We start from the raw sequence: 16756 nt of genomic DNA on the forward strand, positions 1-16756 counted from the left end.
ATTATTGCATTTGTTGCATGCACATTTTGTCTCTGTGTCCAAAATAAGAAAGATAAGATGGTGTTAGGCAATCTGCCTGCATGACTGTGAAAGGAAAATAATTAATCATGAATGATGGGGCTAAGTTTATATACACTTTGTAAACATTATATTTAGGTTCTTATAAGGTGCCAATTGTCATGGTAGAAGTAAAAGATTAATTGTTTTATTCAACTTACAGTGAATAAGTACAGTGTTATTATAGTACAGTGTTATTATCCCTACTTCAAGAGTTAGTATATAAAGTCCAAAGTGATAAAAAAGCTGAAGGTCTAAACTTCAAAAGTAACAAATTAATAAATATATGGCATGTATTTTGACAGTTTTCATATTAGTTTCATAGATTTCATAGACATTAGGGCTGGAAGGGACCTAAGAAGATCATCGAGTCCAGCCCCACATCTGAAGGGCAGGAAGTCAGCTGGGGTCATAGGATCCCAGCAAGATAAGCATCCAGTTTACTCCTGAAGGTGTTCAATGTAGGTGCTTGAACTACCTCCGATGGCAGGCTGTTCCAGACCTTGGGGGCTTGGACAGTAAAGAAATTCTTCCTTATGTCCAGCCTGAAACGGTCTTGCAGTAGTTGATAACCGTTCGACCTCATCATCCCTTGGGTGCCCTGGTGAACAAACATTCCCCCAGAAACTTAAGTAAGTTTTAAGGGTATTTGAATGAGAAGAGAGTTGGAAATGGTTGGACTAGGAGAATGAGAGTTAACAAGCATAGAAGGTCAGCATGGAAGAAGGCTTAACAAGAAGAGTCAGAAAAGTTCAAGCAGAACTGTGGTATGGGAGGCTTTGAGGGTGGTATGCAGGAGGAAATAAAGCGAAAATATGGACAAAGAACTTTCTCTTGTATAGAGATCTGACGCTAAGGATGAAAAATTCTAATATCATATAAACGCAGGTTGAAACAAACGAATTCAAGGAGTAAGAGAATATTGTTGGAGTGGTAGAAGTAGATGGTATAAAAGAGACTGCTTTAGAATGTAATAGGGTAAAATGGGCAAGGCAGCTATCAGTTCTGCTTCCTACAGTGTTTGGGCTTTAGACCCACACAACCTACTGTGTCCCCAGTTTGGGTAGACCTCTAAGCTGGGTGCCTGTATAGCCCCCCTGTGGCTTCCAGTCTACCCCTTACAGCCACATCCAGTCCTCTGGTTTAAAATAAAAAATGCAAGCAACTGCTTCAAACTCAAACATATTTTAGTACAACTATAATCTATTCACTGCCTTCATGGAGTTCACCTCCCATAAACTATAACTCCGAAGGCTAAGCCAGCTTCTCACCCTCATGCATAGCCTCTATTCCTCTGGGCACTGCTTCTCGCAGTCTGCTTCCCTATGGAAGTTCCTCTCCCTGAGGCCTTCAGGGCTTGATTGACTGCTTGGGCTTAGGGCCTGGCCTCATTGACCTGGGAGTCCCACCTCCTTCCAATCACTTACCTTTCCCTTCCCCATGCACAGGAGGTTCCATTTTCTTAATTAAGGGTCAGCCTGTGCTCCTGCTGCTTTCTCCTCTTGAAGTGTCAGTAGCCCCTAGCTCCATGGCATGGGATCCCTCTGTGTGGACTCAATGCTTCAATCCCCATTCTCCTATCAAACATTTTCTCATGATCCTCTCCTAGATGTCATCTGCCAGAGCTCCTGCTTTCCTGTGGACTGCCTTGGCACAGCCTTCGGGTGTAGTGACGGAGTCTTCCTCCCTCTCCCTCGGGTCCAGTTTAAGTGATCAGAAACTGGTTTAAATCTATAACAGAAGAGACATTCAGTGCACATAAACCAATCTCAAAATAGCTAAAACCAGTTTGAGATAAACCCGGCTGAATGTAGTATCAGACTTAACTGATTTGACTCAAACTGGTTTATGCAGTGCCTGTCCCAGACTCCTTCCTGGTTTAAAATAAACCAGAGACCCCCAGCATCCCAGCATGCTCTCTGGGCTGAGAGGGGCTCTTTGCTCTAGCCCAGCCAGGCTGCCCTGCCATCTCTGCTCCCCGGCCCAAGCAAGGATAGGCAAGGGTGGGGGTCTGGCCAGAGAGGGGTTTAATACCCCTTCCCTGTGCCACCAGCAGGGACCTGAGCCGGGTTTGCTGGTTGCTCCCTCCTCCTTCTGTAGCACTGGGCTCAATGGCCCCTGAGGCAGAGCGAGGCAGGGAGGAGAGTTAGTGTCCCCTGTACCCACTGGCAGCCAGGTCTGCCTGCTGTCACCGCAGCATTTATCCCTGCCCTGAATAGGACCCCCAGCTGATCTCCTGCCGGAGGCCAGATGAAGGAGGAATAACCCCTGTCCCTTCCCTCCCCAGGTGCCCTGCCTGGCCATGCCCCCACAGCACCGCCATGCTCCACAGCAGTTGTGCTAGCCCTACAGTGTGGCTCCCTGCTGGGAAGGGGCTCACAGTTTGGGAAGCCATGGTGGGCTGTTGCCAGTCACTTCACTCACTGCAGTGTGCGCCCTAGGCCAGCTCCCTGGACTGTGTACAAGGGTTGCGGTACCAGGTCCACCCTGCACACTGCATAGGGCATGAGGGGCTGGGGTTGGCACTTGGGGTTGGTCCAGCAACTTATGGACCCCACTGGCCTGTAGGCCATATGCTTGATATCCCTGATGTATAGTAATTGTGTATGTGTGTGTATACGTACACACACACACACACACACACACACACACACACACACACACACACACAAACATATTGTGGTAGGACTGAGCCCTAGGGGAGAAGTGTTACCTCCTTATGACCACATGGCTCCTGCCCTGCTCTGACTCAAGTATGCTCCCTTGTCTGTTATCTGGCACACTTGGATGGAGTTATTTTGATGGAGTTACATGGCCTTCTTATGCCCCTACAGCCATAGCTGTGCCTTGCAGTTATTCTAGATTCATACACCATTTGTACAGGTCCTCTGGCTGGGCTTCTGGGATTTAGCTTTGTCTGGCCCTTAGCCCATCTTGCTCTGCTTGGGCCCTTGGCCCTGGCGTGCATGGCTGAAGCCTGCCCCTGTTAGAGCTGAAAATCTGGAATGCCTCTCAGGCACCCCTGTGTGATCTCTTGTCCGCCCTTTCAGCCACACTCTGGTCCTCTAGGTCTTAATCAGAACACAAATGCAAACCCACAAGTGGTGTAACAACAAAAATTATACACTCTGGGTCAATAACTTCCTCCCATATTATAAGTCCCTTTTAGCAATATACCTGCATCTCTCGGGAATAGCCCGAGCACCGGTAAATCCCTTTCTGCATTTCTCCTGCTCTAGAGCTCCTCTCTCTGCTGCTTGCAAGGCCAGACTGCCAGACTGTCCTCAGTAGGGTTTTCTTTCCTAGTTTTCTCTGATAAACCCCAGGGTGAGGACTTTATCTCTTATAGGGGAGCTCTCATCTTTTCTGGTGGGGGGAGGGAGGGAGGCTTAGCCCCCCGTGACCCCTCCCATAATATGACTTCTGCCTAAGTTACATAGGTAGAAGGGAGACATGCAGGATGAAAGGGCTGCTCTGCCAGCCCTTTCATCACTCATTCCAATCCCAAAGCCATAAGGATTGCCATGGACATGGACAGTGCCCTCTGATAGTGCAAAACAAAGTGAACAGAACACCATGCAATGCTAAGAAAAGCATTTCAAATACTTGTGGCCTCACCCTAAACAGTAAAGACTTCAGTAGGAGTTGCCATGACTTCACATTGGTCAGGATCAGGCTTTCAGAGTAAAGATGCTGTCCACCATTGAGAAGCTTATCATCAGAGATCCTGGTTTTCTCTGGAAAAAAAACCATCCTCAATTTTCGGATTAAAAAAGTAATCTTTTTCCATGATCAAAATGAAACACCGCTATATATAGACTAGTGAATTGCCCATCAAGAATAATATGAGAGAGGGGAAGCGGGTGGGTATGGAGTGCTGCCACCCACCACCCTGTGTTGCCTCCCAGGACAAGCAGGGAAAAGCTTGCACATGCTGTTGCCACCCGCTGCCCTGTGCCGCCATTGCTCTGCATCCAGCCACGCACCACCCACTCCCCGCCTGCTCTGCATCTGGTCCCACACCCCACCCCTCACTCCAGGGCAGTGGGTGGCCACCACCATTTTTGATGCAGCACTGACTGAAGCCCTGCACTGCCAGAAGCCATGCCCCCCAGGAGCCTTACGGACACTCAGGCAGACACACAGACAGACGGACTAAGCCTTTTATATGTATAGATAATATTTTAGTGGTGTTTCATTTTAATCATGGAAAAAGGTGGATTTGGAGTTACTTTTCTTAATCTGAAAATTGGGGATTTTTTTATTAGAGAAAACCAGGATCCCTGGTCCTCAGGCACTGGTCTTATGTACCTCAAAAGCCCTGCCCCTTCCTGTCAGATGGTTTTCCAGCCATCCACAAGGGTTTCCATTTTGGCCTGAGGGCTGACCTGCCCTTCTCGGTGGTGGCTTAGCTGAGCTGCTTGTAGCTCTTTTGCTCCTAGGCAACTTGGACGTCCACCCCCTGTGCGTATTACATCTTGCAGCTAGCTCCTGGGGTAGTCACCGCCCCCCCAGGGGTAGCCTCTATCCTATTATGGGCCTGTCTGCTTTCTGATGGCTAGTTCTCTGGCAGTTAGCTTACTTAGCCTGCCCTCTGGTTCCCTGCTACACACACATATAAATATACATATGCATATACATATACATGAGATGGCTGTGTAAGATCCTGAAAATAAAGACAGAATACAAAACACAACAGTGCTGGAGTGCACAGGACTGACACACTTAAAAACCACTATAAAAAAGAAGAGGTTGCGATTGATTGGCCATGTCAGGAGAACTGGAGAAGACCGTATCTCCAAGAATATTTTGTATAATGAGATTTGAGATGGCTCTAGACAGCAGAGTTGCCCTGTATGGCAGTACCATGACCTGTGCAAAAATATGAAGTTGTTCAACATGAACATAAAAAGCTGGGAGGATCGTGCAGAATCCTGTCCAATCTGGAAGGAACATGTGGCACTGGGTGCAGCTCAACATGAACCAGCTTTGATCCAGAGGATGGAAGCAAAGTGAGAAAGAAGAAAGCAGCATGCTGACTCCAACTCAGGCAACATGCTGATCTGTGAAACTTGTAGCCAGCTGCGTTGCTCTCCAATTGGGCTTGTCAGCCACAAGCGGATTCATCTGGCAGCTGACCTCTCACTTGTACATCATGATCCAGAGGATCAACAGTTGCCTAGTACATGTGTATAAATACATATATATATATACACGCATATACACACACATACATATATGTGTACACACATAATATATATATACACATATATGCATATACACACATATATGCATATGCATGTGTATATATGTGTGTCTATATATATACATTATGTATATTTAATAGATTTCATAGACATTAGGGCTGGAAGGGATCTTGCAAGCTCAAGAGGCTAGTTGGTCAGGCCCTCAGGGACCATGACCCCAGGCTGATGGGAGTTCAAGAAGAGTGGTTGCTCCTCAAGGAAGCGATCTTCAATGCACAAGCTAAATCTATTCCAACACGGAGGAAAGGCAGCAAGAAGGCACAGCAGCCCCCCTGGCTCTCCAGGGACCTAGCAGACCTCCTGTGGCTTAAAAGGAAAGCCTACAAAGGATGGAGGATGGGATTCACCTCCAAGGAGGATTACTCCGCGCTGGTCCAGTCCTGCAGGGAGCAAACCAGGAAAGCCAAGGCTGCAACTGAACTCCAACTAGCTTCAGGCATCAAGGACAACAAAAAGTCCTTTTTCAGATATGTGGGGAGCCGGAGGAAAAGCAAGGGCAACGTTGGACCCCTGCTAAACCAGATGGGGCAACTGACAACTAACGCCCAGGAAAAAGCCAACCTATTAAATAGGTACTTTGCGTCAGTCTTTCATCAGTCCCATGGGACGCCCATGCCTGCTATGGGACAGGGAGATCCGGGTGATGGGGATCCCCTACCCTCCATAAATGCTGACCTCGTGAAGGAACATCTTGAGAAGCTGGATACCTTCAAGTCAGCCGGCCCTGACAATCTGCACCCCAGGGTACTCAAGGAGCTGGCGAGCGTCATAGCCCAGCCTCTGGCACGGATCTTTGAAAACTCCTGGTGCTCTGGTGTAGTGCCCAAAGACTGGAAGAAGGCCAATGTGGTGCCGATCTTCAAGAAAGGGAGGAGAGTGGATCCGGCTAACTACAGGCCCATTAGCCTGAGTTCTATCCTGGGGAAGATCTTAGAAAAAAGTTTAAGGAGGCCATCCTTGATGGACTGGCCCAGGCTAACATTCTAAGGGATAGCCAGCATGGGTTTGTTGCGGGTAGGTCTTGTTTGACCAATCTCATATACACGTAATCCACGTGCCTGTAAAATCTGGCCCTACAAAAGCCTGGAGATACTACATGTGTGCAAATACGTGAGTGTATATAAGTATGTATAAAGATTGGAAATACCATGTGTGTAAATATGTATGTTTATATTTGTGTGTGCATATGTATCTTTACACACATGTAGTATTTCCAGGTTTTCACAGGGCGAATACGTGTGGGTATAAAATACGTAAACGTATATGTGTGTGTATCAAATCTTGTCCGGTAAAAGCCTGGAAATACTACGCGTGTGTGTAAAATCTGGCCCTGCGAAAGCCTGGGAAGTTTAAGCCCCACATTGGGCGGGCCAAGCCGAAGGCCGCAGAGCTGGCGGGAAGCCCGTGGCTGGGCTCAGGGGCCGCGCCCAGGCAGGGCCAAGGACGCCCCCGCCCCTGCCAGGGGCGCCCCCCCCCACGTGACGTCAGGTCCCCCTCCCCCCGGCAGGTGCGGGTGGCGCGCGGGCAGCCTAGCTCCCAGCTCTCCCGTGGCCAGGAGGATTGAAGCGCTGTCCTGGCGGCGACGCATGCGCGGTCTGCCCAGTGCGCGGGCTGACAGACGGCGGTGGGGGCGGGGCGGCAGTTACGCTGAGAGGAGGGCGGCGGCGGCGGCTCTCGGCACCTCCAGCGCGGCGGCGGGTGGGGAAGCGAGCGGCGAAGCAGTACCCGGGCGGACGCCGCAGCCGGGCTCGGACGGATGAGCGGCGCTCGGGGCGTCGGCGGCCCCATGGGCGGGCGGCCGCGGTGAGGGCGGCAGCAGCAGGAGCAGCAGCGGCGGCGCCTGCGTCCGGGGAAGGCAGCGGGGGGCGGGCGATGTGCGCTGCAGCCGCCGCCGCCTCCTCCTCGGCTCCCGCCGCCGCCGCCTGCAGTGGGGCCGAGGGCGGCTTCTCCGCCTCGTGGCGCGGCGCCGGGGCCTGGGCGGCGGCGGCGCCCCGCGACGGCTCGGTCATGGAGCTGGCGGCGCTGCCGGGCCCGCCGGCGGGGCCGCTGCCTGCTGGCTGCCGAGGCCGCTCCCAACTGCTGCTCTCGGGCCGGGCCCTGGCCGAGCGCTACCGGCGGATCTACACGGCGGCGCTGAGCGACCGCGACCCGGGAGGACACCCTGGCGCCAGGTAACGCCTCGCCGCCCCCCGCCCCGGGCTGCGCAGGACCCGCTGTCACGGCTCCCGCCAGAGTCTGCGTTGGGGGGGAGGGCTGGCACGTGCTGCAGGGGCCGGCGCCCCCCTTGCCGGCCTGTGGGGAGGGGCGGGCAGCGCCACGTGGGGAGTGCAGGGCGCAGCCGCGGGCAGGGGCGCAGCGGGGACCCCGCCATGGTTGCAGGGGCGGCGGCGCCGGTGGCTGCTGCTCCTGCTGCTGCTTTGTGAGCAGCGGAGGGGACCTTGCTGAGTTGAATCCCTCCCTGCTTTCCTTTTCTGGCCCAGCCAGGCCTGCAGGCTCCCAGCCGCCTCCCTCCCTCTCATTGTTCCCACCCCAGGACTGATTTCCCCTCCTGCCCAGCACCCCGACTGCAACACAGGGCGCCCACATCCCATACTAGGGGGCCAGTGGATGAGGTGAATACATACGTCATTGCTCTGCATTGTACCGTGTGGCTGGACAGCACAGCACAGCGCAGCTCTGCTCCCTCCCCAACCCCCCCCAGTTAAATTAAAAAAAAGATGTAGAAGAGAAGGGTCTTGCCAGTACAGTAATGTCACCTCCTGATTCTTGTTGACATGGTGAGGACCCTGCCTGCCTGACTCGGGGGAGGCATACGTAGGCAACAAATGCCTTTGGTTCATGCAGGAGCTCTGGAAATGTTGCTGCTCCTGGCATGCCTGGTTTCCAGGCTTGTGTCGCTCTTTCCTTTTCCGAACAGGAGGCTTCAGTGGGTTTCATCTTATCTGGGAGGACAAACAGGAACATTAGATAGTTCAGGTTCAGCCTCAGTTGTCTGATTATTGTGTTGGGGGACATGATATGGTGGAAGAAAGGTGCCAATAGCTTGTCATGTTGGGATTTCTTTTAAATTTAGTTTGGTATAATTATAACTTTGTTACAACTGTCCTAACAGTTTTTGTGTTTGAACTCCATCTACGTGCTATCTGCTGGAAGTCTGTGATCACCACCCTCACCCCCATTGTATGGGGGGGAATCGCAGAAACAGATCATCTGTGTGATAACTTAAGTGAAGGAAGATGCATACGATTTTAAAACATTTGCCTGTTCATTTGCCAGGCCAGGTACACGGTATGATGTCAAGTTGCCAGCACGATTCAGAACAGGGTGCAGAAACCAAAATGTATTAGCTAAATCAAGTGTAGAGCTTCATTGTATTGTTGAAGTACAAAACAAAGGGATATTGCTGGGAATTTGACAATATTTGGACTGTAGAACTCTTAAAAACCACTAAGTAACCTATCAGTGTGAGGTCTTAATACAGAATCACCATCTCTTTGCTATCACTGACTGACTTATCATAACCAAGAGAACAGCAGTGTGCAAACTCTGTTGGAAGAGAGAGTTTACAGGCGGAATGACTCCGCTGTCAAAATAACTCCAGTTAAGGTGGGGTCTTAGTCCTACCCTACCAGGTTTGCATTCAGAACTAGATTGGTAGAAAAATCAAGGGATGACATTTTTTGACAAGAGGTTCAAATTTTCCAGGAACTTATGAAAAAAATGTAACCTTTTCCAGATAGTTCTAATCCTAACTAGATGCCAGTAGTTAAGAGGTCAGGTTGTAATTAATTTGTTGTATATGAGGAGTTTTTAGTAAGTTTTTAATTCTGGGAACCGAAAAAGTAAGGTCTTTGGAGGATTGATTTAAATTAATAATAGTCAAGCTAATAAACTCAGTTTCTCAAGACAGCGCTTCCTGTATTTAGAGAAAATGTTACAATTTGGGGGATGATGTAAATTTTTGTTGCAAAATAAGAGATTGAATTCTTGTATTGAGTTGGGTTTTACATAATGGAGATATGACCAGTGACCCTCTGATAGAAAGATACAGGATAAACTACCCTTTTTTTGTTTTGTTTTCTTGAATGCTTTTGAAAAGTTAGGAAAAAGCAGACTGTGTGTGATCATGTATTGAGAGTGATCATGCAAAGGTGAATTGCTTGAAAGTAAGTGATTGTTACTGCATGTTTAAAAAGATTTAACAGTACCTCATAAAAGAGGGTAAAAGATATTTCATAAGTTTTATATGGCTTTAGCACGCTTCACCATCCATCCATCCATAATTGGATAGAAGTATTCGACGTAGCACTTACTGCTATTGGGGAAAATTAGTAGCTGATCCAAATAAGATCAATTTTAAAGGACAGTGTTTGGTAAATTTTAGTTGAACCTTGTTTGTGGTTATTATAACAGTGGAATGTCTGTTTTTAACCCTCTGTAGTGGTAAAGGCACATTGTTCACATTGCTGAAGAATGGGGAGGGTTTTTATAACCCACACTCCGGTCTGACTTTTTTGCTGTTTGCAAATTTAGTAAGCAGTTAGGTAACTTAAAAAGAGCTACAGTGTTTTATATATTGGATTGTTTTTGTTGAGCAATTAAAAAAATTAATTGTAGCAAAAAGCTCTACGCAGTTGTATGGCTTCTCATCACATATGCAGCTTGGGTTTTTTTTATCTGGCCTGCAAAACAGTCTGCTTCTTCCCACCTTTTGAATATTATATCAGAAACATGTAGTTTAGGATTTAACATCCTTTAATGGCTTTTCAATTCTAGACAGATAAAAACAATCGTATTTTCATGCTGCTTCAAATTACTTAAAAAATTTTCATTATAGAAGTAACTTCAGTATTTCTATATTCAAATAGAGATTCTGAAAGCACAGTAGTTTCAAATATGACTGCTTTAAGTCAGCTGTAAGACAATTTAAACCTTATAACACATACTCTTTTCATGTCAGTGCTCTTAATAATAAATAATGAGGGATGGAAGAAAGTTGCAAACATTTTGATATTGAATGAGGTTATTTGATTTTTCTCTTTGTTTCCAGATGTACTTTTAAACTATTTACTAGGACTCTGACATTGTTTGCATATATAACATTCTGTGGCATAAAGGCAATACTAGCTAGTAATACTAGCAATACTAGCTAATGCTAACCAATGCCATGGAAACTTGAAGAGAATAATGAGGCAACTTTTGCCAGTGTGTGGTTGTCCTAGTTCTCCCCTCTCTCCCCCTCACATCCCCCAAGCTTCAGACATACTTTTTCAGCAGGAATTGATTGATATTGATATTGTCACTCGCTGTTCAAGAGTGAGATGTACTTTACAGGGTGGATTAATAGATGTACAGTTATCAATGTAATGAACGTTTTATGAATTAAACTCATCTGTAGCTTTAAGCATAAAGCACTTTTCCACTTCTCTGACAGTCTTCTGCCTGGCTATCCCATACTATTTGTACGGTGGTCTTCCAACCATGCTGGAACCAGCACTGACAACTGACAAGCACCTGCCATTTGTGAAAACTGTTCTTCATCTTGGGATGTTCTCACAGTTCTTAAGCATGACAAACACAGCTTATGTATAACTTTATACATTATATTAATATTTCTAATTTATTTTGATGCTAGTTAGTCCTCAGTCAGTAGCTGAAAGCATTTATTTTGAGCTCTGATTCTTAGCTCATGCAATGTGATACAGAATATATGTCATAATATTTGATAAACTTGGTGACAGAAATATTGACAGAATTTAAGAGGTTAAACATTGATGCACAGTGTTACATAAAGAAACGTCTATGGGTAAAGTAGTGGAGGTATTCAATTAATTAGTTTTAAAGTTATTAGCAGAGCAGGTTGGCAAGGGACTTCAGGGTGGAAGGGGAGGGATAGAAAATTGCAATATGAATGTTGTTCCTAGTCAGACATTTTTTAAATTGACAAATTGAGCTTTTAAAGTCATTTAGACTTAAGTGATATAAGTTAGGGCCGTCTAGCTGGAAATCTTAGGTCAATACATAGCCTTTAGGCTTCTGCCTAGCTGCCTCTCCTCCCACATCTGATGCTGCCAGGGTCTTTGTGGTTCCCTTCCCCCCTCATGCTTCTGTTTTCAGTCCCTGCCCTTTGGCTGTGTGTGGGGGGGAGAGGGATGGGGGGGGGATGTCATGCTGTTTGCCCAGTACGGAAAGGGAGGGTGTGCAGCATGTGGCTTCTGGTTACTCAGAAGTTGGACAGCTCTGGTACAAGTAAAGTTTATATGACTTGATGCGTGCAGTTGACAACAGGAATGTTCAGGCATTAAGGTATTGGAACTTAATCTCACTGGTGAATGAGGAGGGGCATGTAGTCTTGCATCTTAGTATTTCCTTCAAGAAAAGTCATTTTAGACAGTATATAGTTAACTTACCTAAAGCTGCAAGGCATGATACAGTGATTAGATTCATCCTAAAGGGATATACAGGCCCTACCTATTTAAGTTATAACTTCCAACCCAATGTAGGAATGAACAAAGATTCTGTTACATTGTGGCATTTTAATAATGAATGGGTGGTTTTGTGTCAAGTCCTAAAAGAAAGATGTTCAGATTCTGAAATGGTGATATTGTGCATTTGTTTGCTTGTCTAGTAATGGTTTGGACATGGAGAGAAGATTAGTAGGACATGCACTTGATTAATTTCTTACACTGGGTAGTCAAGTCTTAGCAGAAAGATTCATGGTACTATAGTGTTTCAGTATGTGTAGTTACAGATTTTTGCCTCCCACTTTGGATGTAATTGCTGATAAAGTTGCATTGGAAAAGTTCTGTGCATGTTAGTGCCCTGAAAAATAGGCAAAATATTTGAGCTTAGCTTAAAATGCAGCTTCCTTTAATTACTAAGGTCCTGAGGTCTAAAAAATCCTCTTGTTTAAATTGTGGTAAAAATGCTGATTCTTCTCATGCTGTGAAGCTGGCTTTCTCTCATATGTTTAATACCCCAGTATTTCTCTGAACAAAATTTGCTGTTCAGTCTATGAGTTTCTCTCCTTTCTCACCTGCTATGATACTACCGCTGGCAACTTCTAGATTACTTCTGCATTTCACTAATCACACTGGGGATATTTTTCCTCATACTTACAGTTCCACTGCCAATCGGAAACATCAGTTTTGAACATTAAAGTGTACAAGAGTTATTAATTTAATGTCATGAAATAACTTGAATAGCTATGAAGTTCCCATATTGTGAGTGTTAAGGTTACTGGGTACACAGCAAGCAATTTAAAAATATATTGAATTAAGTTAACTTGTCCAAAATTATAACACTAGGTTTAGAATAATCTTTTAAGTAAATATTGTTTCATTTAAACATCAGTCTTAGATAGGATCAAAGTTAAGATGCAGAAACAAGTACTTGGTGAAACGTGGCAAACTTGAGGATGATTCCATTATACATTCACCAGCCTAATAGTTGGATTTAGGTATTGGGCAGTAAGTGGTTTTTGTATTTGTATGTTAATGTCCTTTTGCAGCTCTAGATAGATAGGAATGTCAACGGATTGTTATATCACTCTATCACATCCCTCTCCCCAATCTAGTTGTTTTTGGTTCCAAGGTTTCACTTCCATTTTTGGTATTTAGTATCTAGCAGTTGTGCATATAATAGCATAAGGCTCACCAGAAATTTTTCCTACTGGTAGATCCAGCTTGATCACCACTTCTATAGATTCATAGATGTAGGGTCGGAAGGTACCTAAGTAGATCATCAAGTCCGACCCCCTGCCCTGGGCAGGAGAGAATACTGGGCTCATATGACCCCAGCTAGGTAATTGTCAAGCCTCCTCTTAAAGACCCCCAAGGTAGGAGCCAACACCACTTCCCTTGGAAGTTGGTTCTAGCTGCCCTGACAGTGAAGTAGTGTCTTCTATTGTCTAGCCTGAACCTACTCTCAAACAACTTATGGCTGTTATTCCATGTTACTTCAGGGGGTGAACAGGGTCTCTCATTCCCCGCTAGTCCCCCCTGGTAAATTTGTAGACGGCCACTAGGTCCCCTCAGCCTTCTCTTTGTGAAGCCTGAATAGGTTCAGGTCCCATAGCCTCTCCTCATAGGGTCTGCCCTGCTGTCCCCGGATCATGTGAGTGGCCCTCCTCTGGCCCCTGTTGATGCTGGCCACATCTCTCCTAAAGTGCAGCACCCAGAACTGGATGCAGTACTCCAAGTGCAGCCTGACCAGTGTTGCATAGAGGGGGAAGATCACCTGCTTGGCCCTGCTTATGATGCATCTGTGGATGCATGACAAAGTGTGTTTGGCCTTACTGACTGCGTCTTCACATTGGCAGCCCATGTTCATCTTGGAATCTATAATGACTCCAAGATCTTTTTCTGCCACTGTGCTTTTGAGGAGGGAGTTCCCTAGCTTATAGGTATGCTGCTGGATTTTACTGCCCAAGTGCAGTAGCCTGCACTTGTCAGTATTGAATCCCATCCTATTGTCATCCACCCACCCCTGCAACCTGTCCAGATTTAGTTGTAGCCTGTCCCTCCCTTCTAGCGTGCCCACCTATCCCCACATCTTAGTGTCATCTGCAAATTTGAACAGGGTGCTTTTCACCCCCTTGTCCAAGTTGCTGATGAGGATATTAAACAGTGCAGGCCCAAGGACTGAGGCCTGGGGGACCCCACTGCCCACATCCCTCCAGGTCAAAAATAACCTGTCCACCACCACTGTCTGGGTGTGGCCCTCCAGCTAATTTGTAATCCACCTGACTGTGTAGGCATCGACACCACAGTTGCGTAATTTTTTAATGAGAATGGGGTGAGAGACAGTATCGAAGGCCTTCCTAAAGTCCAGAAAGACTACGTCTACTGCAACTCCTGTGTCCAAGGATTTTGTGACCTGGTTGTAGAAAGCCACCAGGTTGGTTTGACAGGACTTGCCCCTAATGAACCCATGTTGGTTGCCCCTGCACATTGTCCCCCTTGCAGGTTCTTCCCAGACGTGCTCCTGGATAATCTTCTCAAAGAGCTTCCCCAGGATCGAAGTAAGACTAACGGGCCTATAGTTGCCTGGGCCCTCCCTCCTCCCTTTTTTGAAAATGGGAACCACGTTGGCCCTTCTTCCAGTTGTCTGGCACCTGGCCAGAGCAGCATGAGTGCTTGTAAAGCTGTGCGGGGCCCCTCAATAGCCCCTGCCAATTCCCTCAGCACCCTAGGGTGGAGAGCATCTGGACCTGGTGATCTGAACACGTCCAGCCCCTCCAGAAGTTCCCCAACTTGGTCCTCCCTGACCCTAGGCCTGTCTGAGTGTCTCCTGAATCTCAGTGGGGGAGTCCCTGTACAAAAAAATGGAGGCAAAGAAATTGTTCAAAAGGTCTGCCTTTTCCTCTGGTGCAACCACCAGATTGCCTAGTGTATCCTGCAGGGTCCCCATGTTACCTGGTGCTTTCTTCATACTCCCTGTGTATTTGAAAAAGGATTTTTTGTTGTCCTTGATGCTAGCCCTAGTTCTGTATCTGCCTTAGCTTTCCTAACAGCCTGGGAAGTGTTATGATAACTTTATTCAGCCAGAAATCTATCATCTTCCTTTAATTTTAATTCTTCATGTTAGATCTACCTTCTCATTTGTTCATGGTTTCTTTGATTTGAAGGAATGGCTGGTGGGGTTCTCCCTGCATCATTCAGTTCCTTGTAGTCTAGGCCAGTAGTATCCAGTGTTTTTGCCCCATGGGCTAGATGGGCAGGTGCCAGTTTCAGCCATAGACCTGATCCAGCTGCTGAGCTTGATCTGGGTGGGCAGGGCCCCACCCAGCCATGGGCAGGTAGCTGTGCGGTCTGAGCCATCTATTGGTGGGGGTGGGAAATGGCCTGGTCCCCATCTGGATGTGTGCAGGGAAGAGATGGGGTGAACATGCTAGCCCTGATCTCACTGTGCTGCAGTGGTCTAGGCTGGCCTGGACCCAGCTGTGTGGAGCTTCCCTGGCTCCCCAGCTGCCAGTTCTTCTGACCTGTGGGGATTTTTGCAGGCCAGATGTTGTGGCTTTGTGGGCCAGAGGTTGGGCATTCCTGATAAGAATTTTAGACTGTTGCTCTCTTTCTTATGCTGCTGTTGCTAAATAGCATTACAGATCTGTTTTTTTTGTCTCCATCTCTAGAGAAAGTTTTGTATGTTGAATAACTCGTTCAAGTTCACTGCTGGTTTGTACAAATCTTGATCTGTCTTGGGGGTTATCTGCAAATGGCATGATTTTTTTGCAAGTATCTGTTATTGAATAGCTCCATCTGTGGACACAGTTATTCAAGACAAAGTGTCTTGCTTCTGTTTATCTCAATTTACCTTGAAAGTGGATTGAATTGAGCAGGGAAAGAAACCTACTTTCTGAAGTAGCAGTTGCTCTTTAAATTCCCCATCCTGTCTTAATCTGCATTAACTTTCAAGTATAGATAAGCCTTTGGACTGTTCTTTTTTGCTGGCTTAGCCCTGGGTTCTTGATACTGCTATCTCTTTTGACATTGATGCTATGTCTAAGGGTCTTATCTATTGAGTATCGACTAGAATAGCAGACTTAATCTGCTGTAAACTTTCTGTCTTCGTTCATGCCTTCAAAATGTCAGACTTTGTTAGTGACAAAAGAATCCATTTTAGGCATTTTGACTAGTGCATTTTGTTATTTATTTTAATATATAAAGATCTTCAAGCTTGGTAGCAAGTCAGGTTTACCACTACTGTTACACTCTTTGTGTCCAGGCCTTATTGGTAGTGAAGCTAGGTGTTGGTGCATAATTACAGGGGTATAGGTTGTAGCCATGTTGGGCTAAAGACATAGACAAGGTTCTTTGGGTGAATCTGTTATTTTTAATTAGACCAACTTAAATATTTGTAAAAAAAAATATTTAAGCAAGCTTTTGGGTTTAAAAACCCTTAGTGAGGAAAGGTGAGGAAGTTTCTGCAGTTGGTGTGTGCTTTTCCTGGATGGAATGAAAAGTAAAGAAGCCATAATTAGGTAACTTGCAACAGTGGTGCCTGTCTCTTACTCAGATTGGTGGGGGGGAAGGGACCAATGATGGGAGATGATCTCTTAATTTGAGATGCTGCACTTCTTCGCTTCAGTGTCCCATTACGTGTTAGGACACTGAAGCATGGTGTTGATGTTTTACTTTGAGGGAATTGTTTATTTATAATCAGTTTCAGTTAAGCTAACTATTCTGCTTGCTGTTTAGGTAACTAATGTTAGGCAACTTAGGTTAGATGAAGTACTGCTGTCACTTTTCTCTGCTTTCCTGTAATTTTCCTACATATATGGCTTTGGAAATATGAATTTCTCTTGGTAACGCTCATTTTTCTGTTTCCCTTCTAGCTGGTTTCTGGAATCATTGTGCCTTGTCTGACATTCTTATTGTGGTGGTCTTTATTTCTATATCTGAAACTGTCTGCAGGCAGCTTACTGGGTTTTC

The 16756-nt window shown here is 46.4% G+C and overlaps 1 protein-coding gene and 1 long non-coding RNA gene across 19 annotated transcripts in view; one reads left to right on the forward strand and one right to left on the reverse strand.

Annotated features, from left to right (window-relative positions):
* Window positions 1-197: 197 nt before the first annotated feature.
* On the reverse strand, window positions 198-7089 carry LOC149874889 (uncharacterized). Its single transcript, XR_016438713.1, has 3 exons — window positions 6971-7089; window positions 1485-1788; window positions 198-658 (listed from the first exon to the last, which is right to left on the reverse strand). It is a non-coding gene; the product is annotated as an uncharacterized LOC149874889 (long non-coding RNA).
* MYCBP2 (MYC binding protein 2) overlaps window positions 7028-16756 on the forward strand; it is a 298411-nt gene continuing 288682 nt past the window's right edge. For all 18 annotated transcript variants that reach the window (XM_090023921.1, XM_090023940.1, XM_090023966.1 and 15 more), the window contains exon 1: window positions 7028-7495. In XM_090023921.1, coding sequence (XP_089880047.1) covers window positions 7197-7495 — 299 coding nt within the window. In that variant the 5' untranslated portion in view covers window positions 7028-7196. The remainder of the gene's footprint in view (window positions 7496-16756) is intronic.

The sequence above is a fragment of the Crocodylus siamensis genome, chromosome 1, assembly GCF_052110815.1.
Source record: "Crocodylus siamensis isolate JL-2025a chromosome 1, ASM5211081v1, whole genome shotgun sequence".
Classification (NCBI taxonomy): domain Eukaryota; kingdom Metazoa; phylum Chordata; order Crocodylia; family Crocodylidae; genus Crocodylus; species Crocodylus siamensis.